This window comes from Loxodonta africana, chromosome 4 (assembly GCF_030014295.1).
Source record: "Loxodonta africana isolate mLoxAfr1 chromosome 4, mLoxAfr1.hap2, whole genome shotgun sequence".
Taxonomy (NCBI): Eukaryota; Metazoa; Chordata; class Mammalia; order Proboscidea; family Elephantidae; genus Loxodonta; species Loxodonta africana.
The window spans coordinates 113,500,694-113,522,884 of NC_087345.1; the positions used below are offsets into that span (position 1 = coordinate 113,500,694).

A 22,191-nucleotide genomic window follows, 5' to 3' on the forward strand; every position below is an offset into this window, starting at 1 on the left:
AAAAACAAAACCAACCCATTAGGGCTCCCTAACTATCAAAAGGGAAGACATAATTATGCTTGCAAGCCTTATCTCACACAAATAAAGGGAAAAAAGGCAAAAGCTTACAAAACTAGCACATCTAGGAAGCATCCAAGTTTAGGATGCTAAACTTAGACAAAATGAGGCTCCAACTCTGCTGAGCTTCACATATTTCAAAAGGGACCCACCCTGATGCTAATTAAATGCATTAGAACCAGAATAATGCCTTACCTATGAGGTCCAGAGGCATAAAAAGTGGTCAAACCAATAATAACTAAAGAGTTAAACCTCTTCCTTACATGATAAGTATTATGAATTGAAACTAGCATCTTTAATATGTCTTATTTGAAAACAAAGTATATTCAAGTATTGTTTTCTACTTAGTAAGGTATTTAATGGGTTTTACATAAATATTGAACCAGAGCTCAAATACTGCTGAATATGTATAAAAATTGTATATGCTTGCATGGCAATTCCTAAAGTCCAGTAGAAACTCAGGGATAATTAGTGTAAAAACACACACATGCACAAATCCAAATGCATTTGGATTTTGATGCCTGGGGTTTTCCATTGTGGAAAAATTAGTAGCAAATTAAGTTCTGTTAGGAAAAATGTTATTTGTTAACATTATCTAAAATTCTGTGCCATTGATTATCATTGCCTATTGTGAGAGTTAACGTTCCTAGTTATAATCTTGACAAAATATACATGAAGAGGACATTGAAGAATCCCAAAAGTCTGATATATATATACAGTTTCCCAAAGAGAAATGTGAAGTTGCCTTAATCTTTCTCATTATTAATGTTTCCATTAGTAAAATATTTTCTGTCATGTATTTGCCTCAAACCATCATATATAAATACTTACATTCTAATATTTTTTATATATTTCAGGGTGTTGATGATGCCTTCTATACGTTAGTTCGAGAAATTCGAAAACATAAAGAAAAGATGAGCAAAGATGGTAAAAAGAAGAAAAAGAAGTCAAAGACAAAGTGTATAATTATGTAAATACAATTTGTACTTTTTTCTTAAGGCATACTTAAGTAAAAGTGGTAATTTTTGTACATTACACTAAATTATTAGCATTTGTTTTAGCATTACCTAATTTTCTTTCTGCTCCATGCAAACTGTTAGCTTTCATCTTGAATGCTTATTTTAAAATGACAGTGGAAACTTTTTTTCCTCTAAGTGCCAGTATTCCCTGAGTTTTGGTTTTTGAACTAGCAACACCTGTGAAAAAGAAACTGAATACCTGAGATTTCTGTCTTGGGGTTTTTGGTGCATGCAGCCGATTACTTCCTATTTTTCTTACCAATTGTGAACTTCAGCGTGAAATGAATTAATGAAGCTTTCAAATCATCTCTATTCTGCGTTTTATCTAGTTACATAAATGGATTAATTACTAATTATAACTTCAATTGAGACTTTGTGATTGGTTTTACTGAAACACTGAGGAAACAAACTTATGGGCTTCCTGTAGATTTCATCCAGGCATCATGTCCTATAGTTTCAGATTAACCTTAATGAATGTAAAGTTACACTGTTCACAAAGATTCCCCCCCGCCCCACTGCTATTTGTCATTGTCACTTCCCAAAATATTATATTTTTTCTATAAAAAGGGAAAAAAATGGAAAAAAAATACAAGGAAATGGAAAATATTAAAAGGCTGTTTACTTTCCACCTTAGATAAATTCCTATAAGACTCCTTATAGCTTTTCCTATTAAGGCAAACCCAGTATGTCATGGGGATTGTAGCAACCGTCTTTGGGGCTCTATTTACCTTATTTTTTATGCATATAACATGTGCCTTCTATATTCGTTTGCCAACCATTCCCTCCCCCTGCAAGGTATTTTCAGAAGTGCTGCTATGCCCATTTTTTTTTATATGTTGCTGTAAAAAAATTAGCATAGTGTGCTTACAAAAATACCTCACACGGGGAGGGAGTGGTTGGCAAACAGACGTAGAAGGTGCACATTATTTGCATAAAAATATGATACATGCTACTAAATTTTTGTAACAATTGAAAAAAATTTTAACATATATAAAAAAATACTCACAGGAATTAGTCTTCCTGTGTCAGGTTGCTCTTTCTTAAAAAAAAAATACTCACAGGAATTAGTCTTCCTGTGTCAGGTTGCTCTTTCTTAGGTAATGTTAAATCTTTTCTTGACCTTCAGTCTTTGAACATAGTTTTCATTCTGGTAGCAATGTTAAAGATCATTTGGGCCAGTTAGCTTAGTAGGTGTTTAAGAGGCCAAGATTGCAAGTTCAGACCCCATGTTGACCTTTGTGCTTCGTTGGGTGTTTCCCAGCCATGGACTGAATCCCTATGGTCATTCAGTGTTGTTATGCATGGTTTGGTTGGAAATGAGGACTGGGAGAGTATTTGGATAGCTCAGCAAGATGAATTCTCACTATGTGGTGGTCCTGCAGACACACTGGAGTGTCACTTCTGTTTAACAACAGAACTTTTTTGTTTTAAATTATTTTAAATGTTACAAAGAGTTGAGATTGGGGGAGGGCCAAGACTCTACTTTAAAAAAATGATAGTTTCAAAATCCATAGTTTTAGCTAGCTTTTCTTAACACTGGCTAAAGTAACATTTCATAAACACTTCTTAAGTCTTGTCCATATTTAAGAATATGTAATGCTTAAAAAATGGATAAATATTAACAAATGATTCTTTCAGTACATTTAAAGTGTTAATTTAAATTATTGGAAGTGAGATGGTGTGGTAAGGTGAAAATATCACTGAACTAGGAGAAAAGAGACTAAGATTGTAGTTATGTGTCTTTTAGAACTCTGCCTTTGGTAAATCACTTTCCATTTCTTCTTCAAAGAAGTCATCTCAAAGGCTCTGTCCAGCTTTACAGTTTTGTGATTTACATTCACTTAACTTAAGGCACTCCTTACATGTCACGCTCGGCACAACTTGTAACTTTTTATCTGTGTTATCTTCAGTGCTATCCTTTAGGCAAAATTGTGCAAGAGGTGAAGTTTATTTTTGAATATCCATTCTCCATTTTCAGGAGTCATATTAGTGTCATCTTACCTGCCCACCCCTCCAGATGCCCCAATGAGTTGATGCTGTTTTTTTGTTTTTTAAATCGAATTAGCCTAGCCTTCCCTAACTTCCCCTGACTTCAAAATGTATTGCTGCTATGGAAATTCCCATGAAATCACATCAAGTTGTCCTCCATCTTATTTCCTTGGTGCTCAAGATAATCTGACAGATAACATAATGGGACTTGACCTAATAGCTAATTTTCAGGTGGTGGCTGCAGCAGTTTAATCTTGATCCTTTGAACATTGTCTCTTTGCTGCCTGGTCCATTAGTGGCAAAGTAGGAATTTTCAAACTTGTTATAAGTAGACAGAACCCTATACAGTGGGAGGAGGATTTTATAAAGGAAGTGCTGAAAGAATTTGTTAAATAAGACTAGCCCTGATAACAGAGATATATTCCATTGTTTTAGTAATTAAAATGTTACAAGGAAAAATACTTTGAAATTTAATTTATAAAACTTATTTTTTAGCAGAGTTCATTTACACACTCATCAAATGCCTGCTAGATGATAGGCACTATGCCGAGCACTGGGGATATTATGGTATCCTCAGACAATAATCCTTGTCCGTAAGTAGTGTTTATATTCTAGAGTGTTCTTTGATATCTTAGTGAGGCATTTGGCACATGGCCCAGAGATAACACAATGCATACTTTAAGTTTTGCAAAGAAGATGTTTGGTCTCTAAGGTTTCTGCTAGTTCGACAATAATTGTTTTGCTATGATTCAGGTGCAGCTGTTTAATCAGGCCACTTTATACAAATCACTTTAAATCACTGTTTTAAAGGAGTAAATTTGACTTTTTTTATTTGACATAGCTGTGAGTATTATGACAATTATAGTACATTTTAAGTTGTATATCAGATATTAAAATTCCCAAGTGTGTAATATTCCAGTTGGTCTCTTTGTATAAATAATTAAAATAGACTTAAAAAAAATTAAATATTGAGTTCTAAAATAATTTTGTTTATCTGGAAATAAACAGGTGCCTGAACTAATTCATAGAAAAGGAAACTTATATTCTGCGTGTAAAAATCAATATGATTTCTGAAATGCTATGCTAAAGTACAGATTTATGGAGCATTGTTTAGGTAGGGTGTTAAGACTTATGCAGTACCTCCTCTTGTTCTAGACAAGAGAAAAATGGCCATACTTCAAGAGTTACAGTGCATAACTGGGGATTTCTAGGACTCTTGAATTTTTTATGTAGCTGGGCAATTTTTTTTTTTTTTTAAGGCAGTGGTAATTATCCATTATTATGTGGATTTTGAATAGTTTGACAATAAATTGTTTTTGTAGAGATTTTAAAAGGGGAGACGATCCTAGAAATAAGATGTTATCTAATTGTTACAGCCTTAAAGATAAAAATCCTTTTTGAAGTTAAAAAAATTGCTCAAATACATAGTCTTAGACATTAACATGTTTGTGGAAGAATGTAGCAGAAGTATGTAGTATAATTTGAGTGAATATTCCCAATTAGGAATGCTAGGTTCTATTTAACTGAGTCACACTGCATAGGAATTTAGGACCTAACTTTTATAAGTTATCAGAAACCTTTGCCACCATTGCACAATTTTGTCCTAATATACAGAGAAACTTTGTGAGGCATGTTAAGTTGCAGTTTGCACAAGTTCATCTCATTTGTGTACCAGTGATTTTTTTTTTCTTCTAACCGTTTTTTCTCAACATATACACGTTTAATTATGGGGGGACAATAAAAATTATCTGGAGTCATTTCCATTTGTCAAAAAGTAATAATATTGATAATTATGTATTAATGATTTAAAAAACCCAGCAGTTACTTTAAAGCCGAATTTATATTTAATAATTTCTGTGTTAATATTGGGTAGCATGAATTCTGCCTTGAGAAACTGAGTAGCATACAACTGGTAGCTGTAAATTTAGTCAGAATATGAAAATTGCTTCTTTCTAAAGATAAGTTCACATCAGTTCTTACAGAATAGTCATAACTAGTTTAAGATTTGTGTTTTAGCCTAATAGTTTTAAGTGCCTGTTTGGGATAATAGGCAACTTAGATGAGTTTAATAAAAAGAAAGTTATTACCTGCAGAAATGTCCATTACAGAGGGTTTCCTCCCATTGAGCTAAGTGGGAGACATGTTTTACCTAGAAGTTTCCAGATCCACTGTCTTGGTGTTTTCATGTTGAAAATACTTTTGCTTTTTTCCTTTGAGTGCCAATTTCTTACTAGTACTATTTCTTAATGTAACATGTTTACCTGGAATGTATTTTAACTATTTTTGTATAGTGTAAACTGAAACATGCACATTTTGTACATTGTGCTTTTTTTTTTTTTTTTGTGGGACATATGCAGTGTGATCCAGTTGTTCTCCATCATTTGGTTGCGCTGACCTAGGAATGTTGGTCATATCAAACATTAAATTTAAAAATGACCACTCTTTTAATTAACTTTGAAATGTTTATAGGAGTATGTGCTGTGGAGTGATCTGAAATTTGTAATATTTTTGTCATGAACTGTACTGCTCCTAATTATTGTAATGTAATAAAACTAGTTATGGTGACTCTGAGAGTGTGTATTTCTTGATGGAAATTTGAAACATTTGCCTTGCAGTTGACACAAATTACTTCATAAGCCACAGATACTACAGCATATTAGTGAATTGTTTTTGTTGCAGATTGTTAAGTTAGAAAAATTATGTATTTATGAAAGGTGCTGTGAACATTACGTAGAGGTTTTGTTTGCTTAAACTTAAAACCATGCTGTGTTTTAGGTCCACTGTCATATTAACTAATTTAGAAGTAGATGGAAAACAAATCTCTCTTCATGACAAAGGAACAAAATTATTTATTGTTTTATCAAAGAAATTAATGCACAACAGGTGATTTGTTTTAAGGCCCCAAGGGAGCCAGCAGCAAAATTAATAATAGAAATAACTGAATTTTGTACCTAATGCCAATCAATGGCAGGCTATTTCTAGGTCGGAAGTCAATCTTACTGCAGATAGCATACATATTACTTACTTACTCTGTGCATATAGTTACTTCTGTAACTATATTTAAATCATTAACAGGTGCTATTTACTAAAGAAACTTAAATGTGTACTATTATTATATCAAATTGGGTCAAAAATAAGTTACTCCTTCAAAAGTTAAAGGGAGTAAATGTGCAAGAAATGATTTTGCGTAGTTAAGTGTATATTGAATGGCATTGTCTATCAATAAATTGGAGAAATGGGCTAAGATAAATTGGCTAGAACTTCATAGGTGTGAAAAAAAATTAAGTATTTTAATTCCAAAACTGAGTGTCCATTAATGATTTTATAATTGGTAGCTGACAACATTATATAGCTAAATTACCACTTTAGTATAAAACTGTGGATAAAGGATGACTGATGAAGCTGTCGCTATCAATAGAAGTTGAAATCTATTAATTTTAGTTAAGTAAGGCAGCTCAGGTATTTTTTACATGATGTGTTTAACTTCATCATTTTCAGTTAGAATTATTTTACAATATTTGGTGTGCATAAATAGCTGACACTGATTTTCAGCCACAATTATAGTAATAATGATTAGTTAGTTTTGTTGACATCTGAATAATAGCGTTGTTTCATAGCTCTGTATTTCCTAAGAAAGTATAAGGCTTCTAGCTCTTTCATGACAAATTCGCCTCGTCCAATAAGTTCTTTGATCTTCTCTGGGTCCTTCACATCTTTGTTTTTAAGGAAAACACTCTTCAGACGCCTTTTAAAATAGTCTTCTCCTTTTGGATAGTCTTTCCCAAGATACAGCAGCTTAAAAAGAAAGATTATATATTCTAAACAATCCATGTCATATAGTAACATTTGTAAAACTGGTAACAGAATTACTTACATTTTTATAAAGATTCATTACTTCTCCTCTTAAAGAATTGGCCATTTTCATTTGTCACGGAAAGTACCCACGTTTGCACATAACGTACCTGAAGGAAAAAATATTTGCAAATAACTGAATTGTAGTCTTAAAAAAGGATTAATGATTTTATACATTGGGGAAATGATAACTTTTAAAAAATTTTTTTACATTCAATAATTATTGAGTACTTTTATGTTCCAGGCGCTGGGATATAGCTATGAACATGCCAGATAAGATAACTTGCTCTCACAGAACATCTGTAGAGTCATATAAGCAAACAATTATAATTACTGTGACCAGTTCTTTGAATGAGGTAGTGAGAGAAAATGGATTGTCAGAGACAGGTAGGTATATAGGTGTACTTCATTTTATGCCACAAAGGAGTGAGAACTAGATTTGAATCCCAGCTGCATAATACACAGGTGACTTAACTATGCTGAGTCTCAGTTTCCTCATCAAAAGTAAGAGTATCTTACCCTGCCCCTCAAGGCAAAGTCAGATCTTTTTGAAGGACATTGTGTGAGAAGAGGCCTGATTACATTTGGAAGGGGGCTATCTTAAGAGAGGCTGAAGATAAGAGAAACAAAGTAGGTTGGCAGTAATAGGAGATGGACGGTAAGATTGGTGCTGATCAGGCCAAGTGAACAACCCATGAGGGGGTACATGTGGAGCAGGCAACGCCCAGTGGCATACAGTCCACGCTTCTTTATGTGTAATTGTTACATGCTACTAGGGAGAAGAGACTCCTTAAAGGCACCATGACAGCCTAAACAAAATAATGCTCACTACTTACTATGGTTGTGGGGATTAAATCATAAAATTCCTGATACCATAAGCAGTAACTAGTTCATGCTTGGCCCCAAGTAAATGTTTATGTCATAACCTCCCCCCTTAAACCTTTAATTCCCATTTTTCCTATGACCTGGCTTAAAACCATGTAATACATTTTCATGCCTTCAATAACAAGCTTTCTTTTGAAATAATTTCAATTTTGCAGAAAAGTTGCAACACTAGTACTAATAACACTTTTTTCTGAACAAATTGGCAATCAGCTGCCAAGATGATGTCTGTCACCCTGAATACTCTGTAACACTGTCCAATAGAAATATAATGCAAGCCACATGCATAATCTTACAGTTTCTAAAAACAGGTGAAATTAATTTTAATGTTTTATTTCATTAATCCAAAATACTATTTCAATGTGTCACACTAGCTACATTTCAAGTGCTGAATAGGTGCACATGGTTTAGTCGTCGTTACCATACTGAATAGCACAGCTTTTAGAGTATATCCCACAAATAAGGACATTCTGTGTAACAATACAGACATCAAAATTAGGAAATGAATAGTGTTACGTTACTACCATCAATCCATAGCCCCATTCAAGATTTGTCAGTTGTTCCAATGATGCCCTCTATGCCAAGAGGATTCATTCCAGATTCACACATTGCATCTAGTTTTCCTGTCTCTATCCTTCTTCAGTCTGAAACACTTCCCTCAGGCTTCGCTTGGTTTTCAGGAACTTGATACTTTTGAAGATCACAGTTCGTTTATTTTGCAGAATATCCCTTATTTTGATGTTTCCTCATGACTGGATTCGGATTATGCAGTTTGGACAAAAATATTACAGACATGTTGCTGTCTTCATTACATCCTTTCAGGTGGACACAGTTCCGGCTTATTCCATTAGTGGTGATGTTAATTTTGATCGCCTGATTAAATTATTTGCCAGGATTCTCCATGATTGTCTTAGTTATCTAGTGCTGCTATAACAGAGATACAAGTGGGTATTAACAAAGAGAAATTTATTTCCTCACAGTAAAGTAGGCTAAAAGTCCAAATTCAGGGCATCGGCTCCGGAGGAAGGTCCTTGTCCTCAATCTTCCCTTGGTCAAGGAGTTTCTCAGGTGCAGGTACCCTGGGTCCAAAGGACATGCTGTGCTCCCAGCACTACTTGGTGGTATGAGGTCCCCAGCTGTCTGATTGCTTCTCTTTCTTTTTATCTCTTGTAAGATAAAAGGTGGTGCAGGCCACACCCCAGGGAAACTCCTTTTACATTGGACCAGGGATGTGACCTGGTAAGGGTATTACAAGCCCACCCAAAATCTCTTTAACATAAAATACAATCACAAAATGGAGGACAACCACAGAATACTAGGAATCATGGCCTAACCAAGTTGATACACACATTTTTGGGGGGACAAAATTCAATCCATGACAATGGTAAAACTACTTTTTCCCCTTTGACATTAATAAGTATTTGTGGGGAAGTTCTTTGAGACTAAGTGTTCCCATTCTTCATCAGTCTGACTGACTGGTTTTTACATTCATTGTGGTTTCTTGACTGTGTTATTACTAGTAATTTTCTATTTGCATCAATCCTTCTACGCTTATTTGTTCGCAAGCTACTGTAAGGAAAAGCTTTCTCTCCCAGTTTATTATTTTTTTATATCTGTATGGAATCATAGATACTTAAGTGGATCATAATCCATTACTATCATTTATTGATGCTCAAGATTTGTCCAAGCTTGCTTCTTATATCTTTTTTTACTTTATCCCATCATTCTTTGAACACTTCCTTTTACTTTCCTGCATAAGATGTTCATCTTGTACTTGCCCTGCCCCAGCCCTGAAACCAACCATTTCTCCAAGAAACCTAGTCCTATTATTAGAGAATTCTATTTAGAAACCAAGATTCGGGTGCTAGAAGTTAGTATTACAGTTGGGTTGGCACGGGGCCCAAGCCCTCTTAGTGAATACAGCTGCATGTCTATATATGCATATAGACATAAAAATATATTTATTTATCTTGATATAACCTGACTACCATCCCATTCCAACACTGCAAGATTTTAGTTTTCTCTTTTTCCATAGTTTTAACTTTCTCCTCCAACAATGAGAAATCTGGTTCCCATTATCCTCAATAAATTTACTTTTTGGATCATTACCCCTCCTCCCAATATATAACCAAATTCCTGTTGCTACTGAAACTCAGCATATGTTCTGTTCCTTCTAGTTGATCTCTGACACCTAGTGCCAGACTGCCACTTCAGCTATAACATGCACATACACTTCTTCCCACTCCCTCTTCACCCAGCTCGTCTTGAACTCTGACAAATGCTGGGCCACCATCCCTCTCCTTGAGAAGGCTTTCTCTATTTAGACCATAACACCCTGTGCTAGGCTACTAGCCTGTCTACCCTAAGGATACTCCCCTCATCCTGTGCTGGGCTGCTGCCACAGACACCCTCCTTGCCCCACATGGGCTCTCAGACTCCTTGCTGGGCTACTGCCTTGCCAATCCTTCATCCCCTACCAACACCACCCCAGATGCCTACCTTGTTCAGCCCCACATAATGGCTTTTGGACTGAATTATTCAGAAGGTCAAACAAGAAGCAATTTCTGTTTTTAAAATAAGGATTTTTAAAATATCCTTTTAGGTCAATATGCAAGATTATTTTGTAGCCAACTAGCAGAAAATGTAGGTTAAAATTATAGCACCCGTCGGAATCCCAGCTGACTTCTTTGTAGAAATTGACAAGATGATTCTAAAAATTCATATGGAATTGCGAGGGACCCAGAATAGCCAAAACAACCCTGAAAAAGGAACAAAGTCCATTTCAAAACATACTGCGAAGAGACATTATTCAAGGCAGTGTGGTACTGTACAAGGATAGACAAACATGGATAGAACTGGGACTTCAGAAATAAGCCAATACATCTATGGTCAACTGATTTTCAACAAGAATTCCAAGACCATTTAATGGGGGGAAAATAGTCTTTTCAATAACTGGTGCTGGGGCAACTGGATCACAACATGCAAAAGAATGAATCTGGACGTTACCGTTACCTCAAACCAGATACAAAAATCAACTCAAAATGGATCAAGGACTTAAATGTAAGACCTAAAATTATAAAACTCTTAGAAGAAAACATATGGGTAAATCTTTATGATCTTGGATTTGGCAGTGGATTCTTAGCAATGACACCAAAAGCACAGAAAAAAAGATAAATTGGACTTTATCAAAATTAAAACCTTTTATGCTTCAAACGACACCATCAAGAAAGTGAAAAGACAATCCGCAGAATGGGAGAAAATATTTGTAAATCATGTATCTGATAAGGGACTTGTATCTAGAATATATAAAGAACTCTTATAACTCAATAATAACAAGACAAATAACCCAATTTAAAAATGGGTAGAGGATCAGAAGAGACATTTATACAAGATACACAAATGGCCAATAAGCAGATGCACAGATGTTCGACATCATTAGTTATCAGGGAAGTACAAATCAAAACCACAATGGATACCGCTTTATATCCCCTAGGATGACTATAATCAAAAAGTCAGATAATAACAAGTGTTGGCAAGGATGTGGAGAAATCTGAACCTTCATACACTGCTGGTGGGAATGTAAAATGGTGTAGCTGCTTTGGAAGACAGTCTGGCAGTTCCCCAAATGATTAAACACAGAATTGCCATATGACTCAGCAATTCCATGCCTCAGAATGTATGCAAGAGAAAATATATGTTTACACAAGAACTTGTACATGAATGTTTAAAGCAGCATATTTTATAATAGCCAAAAGATGGAAACAACCCAAATGTCCATCAATAGATGAATGGATAAACTGTGGTAAAATCCATTCCACGGAATATTATTCAGCCATAAGAAAAAATGAAGTACTGATATACCTTGGATGAACCTGAAACCAGCGTGCTAAGTGAAAGAAGCCAGTCACAAAAGCCCATATATTATATGACTATCCATATGAAAGTCTAGAATAGGGAAATCTATAGAAACAGAAAGTTGATTGGTAGTTCAGTGGGGTACAGGTTAAGAAAGAGGGGAGTGATAGCTAAAAGATACAGGGTTTCTTTGTGAGGTGATGAAAATGTTCTAAATTGACTGTGGTAATAATGGTTGCACGTATCTATGAATATACCAAAAAACATTGGATTGTATACTTTAAATGGATGAAATGTATGATATGTGAATTATATCTCAATAAAGCTGTTTTTAAAAATTATAGCACCACTAAGATTAGAAGGAAAATTCCTCAACGTGATAAAGGGCATTTATGTAAAACCCACAGCTAACATCATACTCAATAGTGAAAGACTGAAATCTTTCCCCCTAAGATCAGGAATAAGACAAGGATGCCCTCTTTCACCACTACTGTTCAACATGATACTGCAAGTTCTAACCAGAGCAATTAGACAAGAAGAATAAATAAAAGGCATCCAAATCAGACAGGAGGAAGTAAAATTATCTCTCTTTGCAGACGACGTGATCCTATGTATAGGATATCCCAAAGAATCCACAAGAAAGCTACTAGAGCTAATAAATGATTTCAGTGACGTGGCAGGTACAAGATCAACACACAAAAATCAGTGTTTCTATACACCAGCAATGAGCAATCTGAAAACTAAATCAAGAAAGCAACCCTATTTACAATTGCATCTAAAGTGATAAAATACCTAAGAATAAATTTAACCAGGAGGTGAAAGACTTGTACACTGAAAACTATAAAACGATGCTGAAATAAAGAAGGCCCTTAAAAAAAAAAAATTTTTTTTTTTTTTTAAGTAAATGGAAAGCTATTCCATGTTCATGGCTTGGAAGACTTAATATTGTAAGATGTCAATACTACCCAAAGCATTATACAGATTCAATGCAATCTCTATCAAAATTCTAAGCGCTTTTTTTTTTTTTTTTACAAAAACGGAGAAGCTGATCTTCAAATTCATATGAAATTGCAAGGGGCCCTGAATAGCCAAAACAGTCTTGAAAAAGAATGGAGTAGGAGGACTCCTACTTTCTGATTTTAAAAACTACTATAAAGCTACAGTAATCAACAGTGTGGTACTGGTCTAAGACAATGAAATACAGTTGAGACTTCAGAAATAAACCCATACATTTATGGACAACTGACTTCCAGCAAGGGTGCCAAGTCCATTCAATGGGGAAAGAATATGCTCTTCAATAAATGGGGCTGGACCATCTGGATTTCCACATGCAAAAGAATAAATTTGGACCAATACCTCACACCATATATGAAAATTAACTCAAAATGGATCAATGACCTACATATAAAAACTAAGACCATAAAACTAAGAAAACATAGGGATAAAACTTCAAGTGTTTTTTTTTTTTTTTGAGAATGGACTCTTAGATACATTAAAAGCACAAACGACAAAATAAAAAATAAATTGGACTGTATCAAAATAAAAAGTTTCTGTGTATCAAAGCATTTTATCAAGAAAATGAAGAGACTGGAACCTACAGAATGGGAGAAGATATTCAGGAGCCATATATCAGATAAGGGTTTAATATCCAAAACATATAAGGAACTCCTGCAGCTTAACAAAAAGGCAAACACCCCAATCAAAAAATGGACAAAGGACTTCAATAAACATTTCATCAAAGAAGGTATACAAATAGTCAACAAGCACATGAAAGAATGCTCTTTGTCATAAGTCATAGTTGTTGTTATTGCTCTCAGGTCGATTCCAACTCATAGCGACCCAATAGGACACAGTAGGACTGCCCCAGAGGGTTTCCAAGCCTGCTATGAGTTGCAATCAACTTGATGGCAATGGGTAATCTTTACCGAAGCAGACTGCCACATCTTTCTCCCATGGAGCTGCTGGTGGGTTTGAACCACTGACCTTTCCGTTAGCAGCTGAGCGCTTAACCATTGCACCACCAGGAATCCTTCATTAGTCATTAGAGGAATGTAAATCAAAACCACAATGAGATACCTCTTTACCCCCACTAGGATGGCTATGATTAACAAAATGGAAAACAAAGTTGGCGAGGATGCGGAGAAAGGGGAACCTTCATCCATTGCTGGTGGGATTGTGAAGTGGTACAGCCATTGTGGAAACAGTCTGGCAGTTCCTCAAAAAGTTAAACATAAAATTACCGTATGACCCAGCAATTCCACTCCTAGGGATATAACCAAAAGAACTGAGAGCAGGAACACAAAAAGATACTTGTGCAGCAATGCTCACTGCAGTATTATTCACAATAGCCAAACGGCAGACACAACCTAAATGTCCACCAATATATGAACGGGTATACAAAATGTGGGATACACATAGAATGAAATATTAGACAGCCATAAAGAGAGATGAAAACCTGATACATGCTACAACATGAGTGAACCTTGAAAACATGCTGAGTGAAATAAGCCAAACACAAAGGGACATATATTGTATGATCCCACTTACATGAAATCTCTAGAATAGGCAATGCATACAGACACAAGTTTATTAGTGGTTACTAGGCATTGGAAGGAGGAAAGAACAGGAGTTATTGTTGAAGAAGCACTGAATTTTTGTCTAGCGTGATGGAAAACTTGGACAGTGTTGATGGTAGCAAAACATTGTGAAAGTAATGCTACTGAATTGTACACTTAAAAATGGTTAAAATGACAAACTTTTTAAAAGTACATTTTATCACAATAAAATTAAACTTAAAAAAATTACAGCACCATATTCAGTTAAAAATGATTGTGGGAAATAATTTAAGTCCTCCTTTTTTTTATGCCTGTTATTTTGGTTAAGCACTAAAGTGTGATAGTGTAAATTCACATGGTGACTGTACCTGCCTGGCCACCTCTACACTCCTTAGAAAATTTACACCTTTAAAATAAGCAGTGCCAATGTTGTCACATATTTAATTTCATCTTAAAAAAATTTTTGTGATATTATACACGAAAAATGGTGCATAAACTCTGTATGTACAAGTTAAGTAAAATGAACATCTAAAGTTACAAACAGAAAATTAGAAGTCTTAGAAGCCAGCATGTGCCCCTCTCCAATTGCATCTCCTTCCCCATCTTTACCAAGATAACCAGTAATGATTTCCTTTTTCCTGCTTTCCTTTATAGTTTTACCACCCATGAACATTGCTGTTATGAATTGAATTGTGTCTGCCCAAAATGTATCAACGTGGCTAATCCATGATTCCCAGTATTGTGTGATTGTCCATTTTGTCACCTGATGTGATTTTCCTATGTGTTGAAAATCCTACCTCTATGGCGTTAATGAGGTGGCATTAACTGCTGTTATGTTAATGAGGCAGGGCTCAATCTACAAGATTAGGTTGTGTCTTAATCCAAAAAAAAAAAAATTTTTTTTTTAATCCAATCTCTTTTGAGATATAAAAGAAAAGAAACAAGCAGAGAGACATGGGGACCTCACCACCAAGAAAGCAGGGCCAGGAGAACAGCCCATCCTTTGAACCTGGGGTCCCTGTGCTGAAAAGCTCCTCAGACTGGGGGAGATTGATGTCAAGGACTTTCTGAGAGACAGAGACAGAAAGCTGGCACCCTGAATTTGGACTTCTAGCCTCCTAGACTGTAAGAGAATAAATTTCCCTTTGTTAAAACCATCCATTTGTGGTATTTCTGTTATAGTAGCACTAGATAACTAAGACTATTGCCCTGAACAATATATGTAGTTTTAACATACTGAGCAGCAAGCAAGATTCTAGTAAGGAAAAGCACTGTCTGGCTGCTAGCACAGCAGCTGAGCAAGAGATTTTCCTTTCTTGCTGAAGTTTGTAAGTCCACTTTTCTGACTCTTCTTTCTTAGGAAAATAAAAAACCACATAAAATCCAACATTACCTCCATGTTAATACTTGTATATTTCCCCTATCTAATTGTAGCTTGTGAGCTAATTCACATAACAAAACATACAATGTAGCAGATTTTTTTTTCTGGGTTTATTAATAATAGCTTTCTTGAAATTTTCTACTGTCTTTATCCAAATAGCTTTTTTTCTGCTTGTTTTCGTCTCTACTTTGAGATTTCCTCAAAAATCTGGTAATCCTTTCCTGTTTTCTCTTAATAGTAAAGGTTAACTTTCTTTGCGGTTACCTTGAAATTTACCCTTATCTTCCTAGGTTTGAACAAATCTATTATTACTTGGTATTGCCTTACCTTCTTCTCCATTAGAAAGTTTTGTACCTATACCATTTATTCCCTCTTTTATTGTTCTGACATTGTTGTCATTTACAGATTAACCTCTTTGGTTCCCAGTTATAATTGTTTTGGTTTTGGATAGTCCTTGAGAGTTCATTTCCTAGGTTGGTATCTGGCTGGTACAATCTTATGTCCTAGATTCAGGCTGTGGTCTGATGTTGTTTGTTCTCAGACTGAAGGATTCCCTTTAATAATTCTTGCAAGTTTGGTTTGGTTTTTACATATTCCCTTTATTTCTGTTTATCTGGAAATGTCCTAATTTTACCATCACATTTCAGTGAAAGTTTTTCAGGGTATATTATTCTTGGTTGGCAATTTTTTTCTTTCAAGTTTTTATATATGTCATCCCATTGCCTTCTTGCCTGCATGGTTTCTGCCGAATAATCAGAGCTTATTGTTTCTTCTATGTATGCGACTTTTTGTTTTTCTCAAGCTGCTCTCAGGATTTTTTGTCTTTGGTTTCAGCAAGTGTGATTATGATATGCCTTGGTATTTTTCTTTTGGGGTCTATCCTATATCGAGTTTGTTGCGCTTCTTGGATGGTCAGCTTTTCATCATTCATGATATTAGGGAAGTTTTGTATCAGCAATTCTTCAGTGATCCTTTCTGTGTTTTCTGTTTTTCTGGAACTCCGATCACTCACAATTTTTTGCTTTTGATTGTATCCCACATAATTCTCAGGGTTTCTTCCTTCTTTTTTTCTGGTTTTTCCTCAAATAGAGTTGTAGCCAAGTGTTTGTCTTCAATTTCACTGATTCTGTCTTCCATCATTTCAAACCTGCTCCTCACCCTTCTATGACATTGTTCTTTTAATAGTAAAGGGACAGAAAGAAAAAAAAAACTTTTTAGAAGGTCTGCATACATGGTTGAAGCTTGTAGACTTTATGCTTCACTTTGGCTTACATCTGGATGGGCCATTTATTGGGGAAACTCTGGTGTCAGTATCTTGGATCTTTCCTCAGAAAGATGTCCTGAGAAGAGTCTTCCAGTCTTCTAAGGGTTTGCCCGTTAAACATTAAAAAGTGGAAAAGGAATGGCAGCCTTGCACTCAGCATTATGTATACCTAAATTTGCTTAATTCCCGTTTTCAGTGTGGTTCTCAGGTACTTAATATGCCTGAGGAACCTCCAGTCCAGAGACTAGTTTTAGTTTGTACAGAAACAAATCACCAGTCTTTTCAAGCCCATAAAACAAAACGAAGCTAAAAGGGCACACGAGCCCAGAGGCAAGGACGAGAAAGCAGGTGGGGACAGGAAAGCTGGTAATAGGGAACCCAAGGTCAAGAAGGGAGAGTGTTGACATGTCGTGGGGTTGGTAACCAATGTCACAAAACAATATGTGTACTAACTGTTTAATGTGAAGCTAGCTCTGTAAACCTTCGTCTGAAGTACAATAATAAAAATAAATAAAAATAAAATTACAATTGAAACATCAGGAAAAGAAAAACCTCCAGTCTTTGTGGAAGTGACAGGTGGTCACCTCTATTTATTTCATTCTTCATTCTAATTTCAGAGGCCCTATTCTGGTACCTTTCTGACAATTCTGCAGTGTAAGTCAGGCTTTCCCAGGGTGCTAATTCACATTCTTTCATCTGTCTTCCAGCTTCCAAAGTGTTATTGCTGCCATCTCCTCTCTTATCTTCCCCATTTTACTTTTTTCCTTTACTGAAGATTTAGTAGAGTTTTAGAAGGGAATGAAATTAGATAGGTGCACTTAATCTATGTTAGCATCTTATTTCTTTAAAAAAATTTTTTTTTTTTGCTGACAGCCATTTCCAGTGTGATGTAATTTTATTGAAGAATGACTCTTAGGAATCATGTGCTTTTAAAATAATTCTAAATTAAATCTGCAGGTGTAATTTCAGATTACAAATTATATTCTTTAATTCCTGGAAAACAGAGCAGCTTCATTTAATTCATATCTAGGAATTTGTGAAAGCTGTATAAGGACCAGCTTCAATTGTCTCCTTTACAAACTATGCAATATTAACAGATTTGCTTAGCTGAAAGGTTGTTTGTTCGAACCTACCCAGAAGCGCCTCAGAAGACAGGCCTAGTGATTTACTTCTGAAAGGTTACAGCCTTGAAAACCCTATAGAGCAGTTCTATTCTGCACACATGGGCTCCCCATGAGTTGCAATCACTCTACCACAACCAGCGACAACTAGCAAAAAAGTAGCAAGTATGCCTAAGGTAAATTTGTTGTATTTTTAAAATACTAATTTATATTAATTAAGGCAGTTTATCTTTATTATTGTACAACTGATCTTCAGGCATTTAGGGTTTTTTTTTAATGCCACTGGGAGGAACAGAGTCAGGTCCCCTTGGGTTCACAATTTAGGGAATGATTTTATGTGCGGCAGGGACCTGGGACTGCTTCTTAACCCTGCATGAAGTCAGGAAGGCTACTGCTGTTTGTAAACATACAACCCAATTAGGAACTTAAGAGACATTCCCCCTCATTCTGAGAACTTGGATGCGTATGTGGTGGGAGGAAGGAGCACAATCCACACTGATAACTTTTTTTCCAGAGACTATGGGCTAAGGAGTTGGGATTTAACCAATTACAGTTCAAGGCTAATTATAGAGAATTTTAATTTTACTATGGTTATGGTGTGCAAGGTGATACAGCAGTTAAAGTGGTTGGCTGTTAACTGAAAGGGTGGTGGGTTCAAATCCACCAGCTGCTCACCAGCCACTCAGCAGGGGAAAGATGTAGCAGTCTGATTCTGTAAAGATTACAGCTTCGGAGACCCTATGAGGCAGTTATACTCTGTCCTATAGGGTCGCTATGCGTCGGAACCAACTGTATGGCAACGGGAATGGTGCATCAAGTTATTGTTCAGATAGCAGTAAAAGCTGAAGGTAAACCTGCAAAGAAATGCATTGCAATGTAATTATTAGTTGAGTTCCGGTAGACTTGACTCTACCTGATGAAGCTTGTCATGGTAAAACAGTGCGTAGGTCCTAGAATCATAGAGAATTCAGCTGAGCTTTGAATAAAGAACGACCTCACTTAATTTCTTCTAGTTTTCTTGTTGGTTTAAGGTGCCAGTGTTTCTTCGTGTGGGGAAGAGCCTAAACTGAAGGTTGTGCTGTTGGTTAATACATTTAGTCTGTGACCTTGGGCAAAATAATGAGTCTTGCTTCATCTATAAGCAATGTTTTACCTAAGAATTGCTTCAAACCATTTCCTAGTCCTTATCTAGCGAGGCCCCTGGGGAAAAGGACCTATACCTTGCACAGAAAATTAACAATTCAATGTATAGAGAATAATGCCAAGGTCATTAATTTCGAAATACCCAAGCTTCTTGAGTCAATTTATTTACCTCTTTATCTAAATGGCCAGTTAAGAGTAAAGGGAGACAAGTCCCCTCCCGTTCTGGCCTAAACTCTGACGATCCAAACTGCCCACCCGGGGGTCAGTCATCTGACCCAATCACGAAACCTGCTCCCTTCCTTCCCGAAATCCCACAGAAAGAACCGCCCCAACACACGCTAGGAAAATAAAAAGGGACATAGGCTGTCAACGTCAAAAGACGCTCTGACACCTCTTTCCACACCCGCCCACACCAGTCAGTCCTCGTCCAAAACACAGTTCACCGTCTCCACACCCCAGAATCCGGAAAACAAGACAAAACACTGAGGCTGCAGCACTCACGCACTTTCCGGCAGTCACCGCCACAGCCGTAAAAGCCTCCGACCGCTCCGACTCCTCGGTCGGTCAACCTCTAAGCAGGGCGGGGAGTGGGTGAGGCGTGTCAAAGGAGGGGGCGGGGCACCGACAGGAAAAAACCCAGCGCGACTGCGCGGACCGGTTGGGGAGGATCCGCTCTCTTACGTGCGGGTGCAAGTGGGCGGTGCCTGTCGTCATGGCAACCAGGGAGCGTTTGTCCACACAGCTCAGAGCTCAAATTCTGCCGGGTGCCGAGGTCGTTGATTGCCGCATCATGGTGAGCAAGAGAAGTGGGGGAGCCAGGTGGAGGGAAGAGCGTTGATTCTGCTTCACCGGGATTAAATGATGGGATAAGAACCCGCCGTGTATTTTAGAGGGGAGCCAGTTGGTTTAAGAAATAACCCATACCCCGGGGAGGGTCGGCCCTTTTTTGATCAATGGTCTTCCAGTCTCGGGTTCGGCGGACTGGTGGGAATCGCAAACCACTTTCTGCTAAGGAAGGATGGCCAGTACCGTCAGGTGGTGTCCCAATCTCGCGCTGTTGCTAAACTTAAACATTGGTCCTAACCTTCTAACTTTCGGTAATGATAAACTTTTTCATTAGATTGCCTTGTTATTGCAGCTTGAAGGAAATTTAGTACAGTATTTTTTTTAATGTGTTTTTATGCCTCCTATTAAAGCTGAAATTATTCTGAGCAATTTACTCTGCTTTGAAAAATTATTTTATGTGCTTTTTGATGGGAATACGAATTGCTTTGTGATTCAGGGTACTCAGTTTGCCTTGCATTTATTAAATATGATAAAGCAACTCATTTTGTTTTTTCTGCACCAGCCCAAATGCCATGTTTTTTCAAGGTGAAAGACAGACCAACATGTAGTTATGAGATTCTCTCCCGATTTTCTTAAATGTGATTTCCATCAAGACGTGTTTTATGATTAAAAACAGAGGTAGTGAAGACTGTAATCCTTTGGTTAATTGTTTAATTCGTTAATTAAGGAAAAATATGTAGCGCATACTTTGTGCTTCTCACTGGGCTGGAAGTCAAGGATACAAAGATGAATATGACCACCTCTGTGAAACTAAACAAATTAATTAACTGTAACAGTTGAAGAATGTACACTGGGGTAACTCAAAGTAGGAGATGCTGAAATTTGGAGAGGAGGGAGGGAAAGATGGTGCTGTTTAAGCTGTATTTTAATGTATAAGTATGAATTTACCAGAAGTAATGGAAAGAAATAGGGAGTCTGGCAGAGAGAACAGAATACAAATGGACTTTTTTTTTTTTTAATCTGTATGTGTGTGTGTGCTTTAGGTGAAAGTTTACAGCTGCAGTTAATTTCTCCCTGAAAAATTTATACACATATTGTTTTGTAACATTGGTCACAATCCGCACAATGAGACAGTACACTCCTCCTTTCCACCCTGGGTTCCCTGTGCCCGTTTGCCCAGTTGCTATCCCGTCTTGTCTTCTCCTCTTACTTTTGGACAGGAGCTGCCCATTTTGTCTCATAAATTTGATTGGACTAAGCAAAAACTGAAACCGTTCCCGAAACCCACTTTTCAGACAAAGATTAGATAGGTCTATAAGGCAAATGGACTTCTAAACAGACTTAAAACTGCTAATAAATTGGGGGAACAGTCAGAACCTATTAGTTATTTTCCATTGGGTTCTTAAATTTCTTTCTCTTAGATCTCTCTAGCAATTTTTCTCAAAGTGTGGCCCACGGACCATCTGCTTCTAATGCACCTGAGGAGCTCATTAAAAGTGCCAATTCCTGGAACTCACTCCAGGTCTACTGAATCATAATAATGGGAGGGAAATAATTGTGTACACTTTTAGCCAAAGAATATGTATCATGTCCTCTGAACCTTGAGAACTACCTTACTACATGATGGCTCTTATGATAACAGGTTTGAGGAAATGTACTTGTCCCAAACCTGCTTCTTATTAAAAGAACTAGTAAGAGATGAGAATTTGCTCATCTTAAAATTTGGCTACTGGAGAACATACTTTATTTACATGTTTTGCCCTGTAGGGTTGCTATGAGTCGGAATCGACAAGACAGCACTGGGTTTGTTTTTTTTCTCCCTGTAGTACTGGTTTAAAGATGGAAGTATGTTAATTATTAAATTGATAGCAAATATGATAGTAAAAATGGAACCCATTTGTAAAACTCATGTGAGTTCTTTTGCATATGAGACATGTGCAAAGCCTGTACTTTTCGTTTTTGCATTCTCTTCTGCGCCTCAGAGTGCTTTGTATGTAAGTCATTAATAATATATGCTGAATGAATTAATGAAATATGTAACGTTTTATGCATCCCTTCAAGAAAATATAACCTGATTTGTATTATCATTAACACTTGTATTTTACACAGTGGTGCTCTTAGGGTTTGAGTCTGTGTTTCTCCTGGATAGCTCTTCAAATGTGGAAAGTGTATATATCATGTTATAGTTACAGGATTTACTATGAATTTCCTACCAGAAATCTGATAGTTATATAGGCCTAATCAGGAAATCACAAGTAGTGTTATTTTAAAAAATTATAGTTATAAA

The 22,191-nt window shown here is 36.4% G+C and overlaps 2 protein-coding genes across 7 annotated transcripts in view; one reads left to right on the forward strand and one right to left on the reverse strand.

Moving 5' to 3' along the window:
- KRAS (KRAS proto-oncogene, GTPase) overlaps positions 1 to 5,636 on the forward strand; it is a 36,823-nt gene extending 31,187 nt beyond the window's left edge. For 2 of the 4 annotated variants that reach the window (XM_064284476.1, XM_064284475.1), the window contains one exon: positions 915 to 5,636. In XM_064284476.1, coding sequence (XP_064140546.1) covers positions 915 to 1,031 — 117 coding nt within the window. In that variant the 3' untranslated portion in view covers positions 1,032 to 5,636. The remainder of the gene's footprint in view (positions 1 to 914) is intronic. The other 2 variants (XM_064284474.1, XM_064284472.1) reach the window with 1 other exon arrangement.
- On the reverse strand, positions 4,282 to 19,751 carry ETFRF1 (electron transfer flavoprotein regulatory factor 1). Of its 3 annotated transcripts, none has more exons than XM_003405695.4 (3): positions 19,624 to 19,751; positions 6,940 to 7,027; positions 4,282 to 6,860 (listed from the first exon to the last, which is right to left on the reverse strand). In XM_003405695.4, the coding sequence occupies exons 2-3, from the start codon at positions 6,988 to 6,990 to the stop codon at positions 6,639 to 6,641; spliced, it is 273 nt and encodes a 90-aa protein (XP_003405743.1). In that variant the 5' UTR covers positions 6,991 to 7,027; positions 19,624 to 19,751; the 3' UTR covers positions 4,282 to 6,638. The 3 variants fall into 3 exon arrangements, with proteins under 3 accessions (XP_003405743.1, XP_010593745.1, XP_064140547.1); XM_010595443.3 differs by having other exon boundaries at positions 19,620 to 19,741; XM_064284477.1 differs by lacking the exon at positions 19,624 to 19,751 and adding an exon at positions 18,651 to 19,594.
- Positions 19,752 to 22,191: the final 2,440 nt, after the last annotated feature.

Excerpts from the sequence above, each read along its gene's own strand:
- ETFRF1 (XM_003405695.4), bottom strand. The coding sequence starts at position 6,990 with ATGAAAATGGCCAATTCTTTAAGAGGAGAAGTAATGAATCTTTATAAA. Across the intron at positions 6,861-6,939 it reads TAATGAATCTTTATAAAAAT|CTGCTGTATCTTGGGAAAGA; the intron begins GTAAGTAATTCT and ends TTTCTTTTTAAG.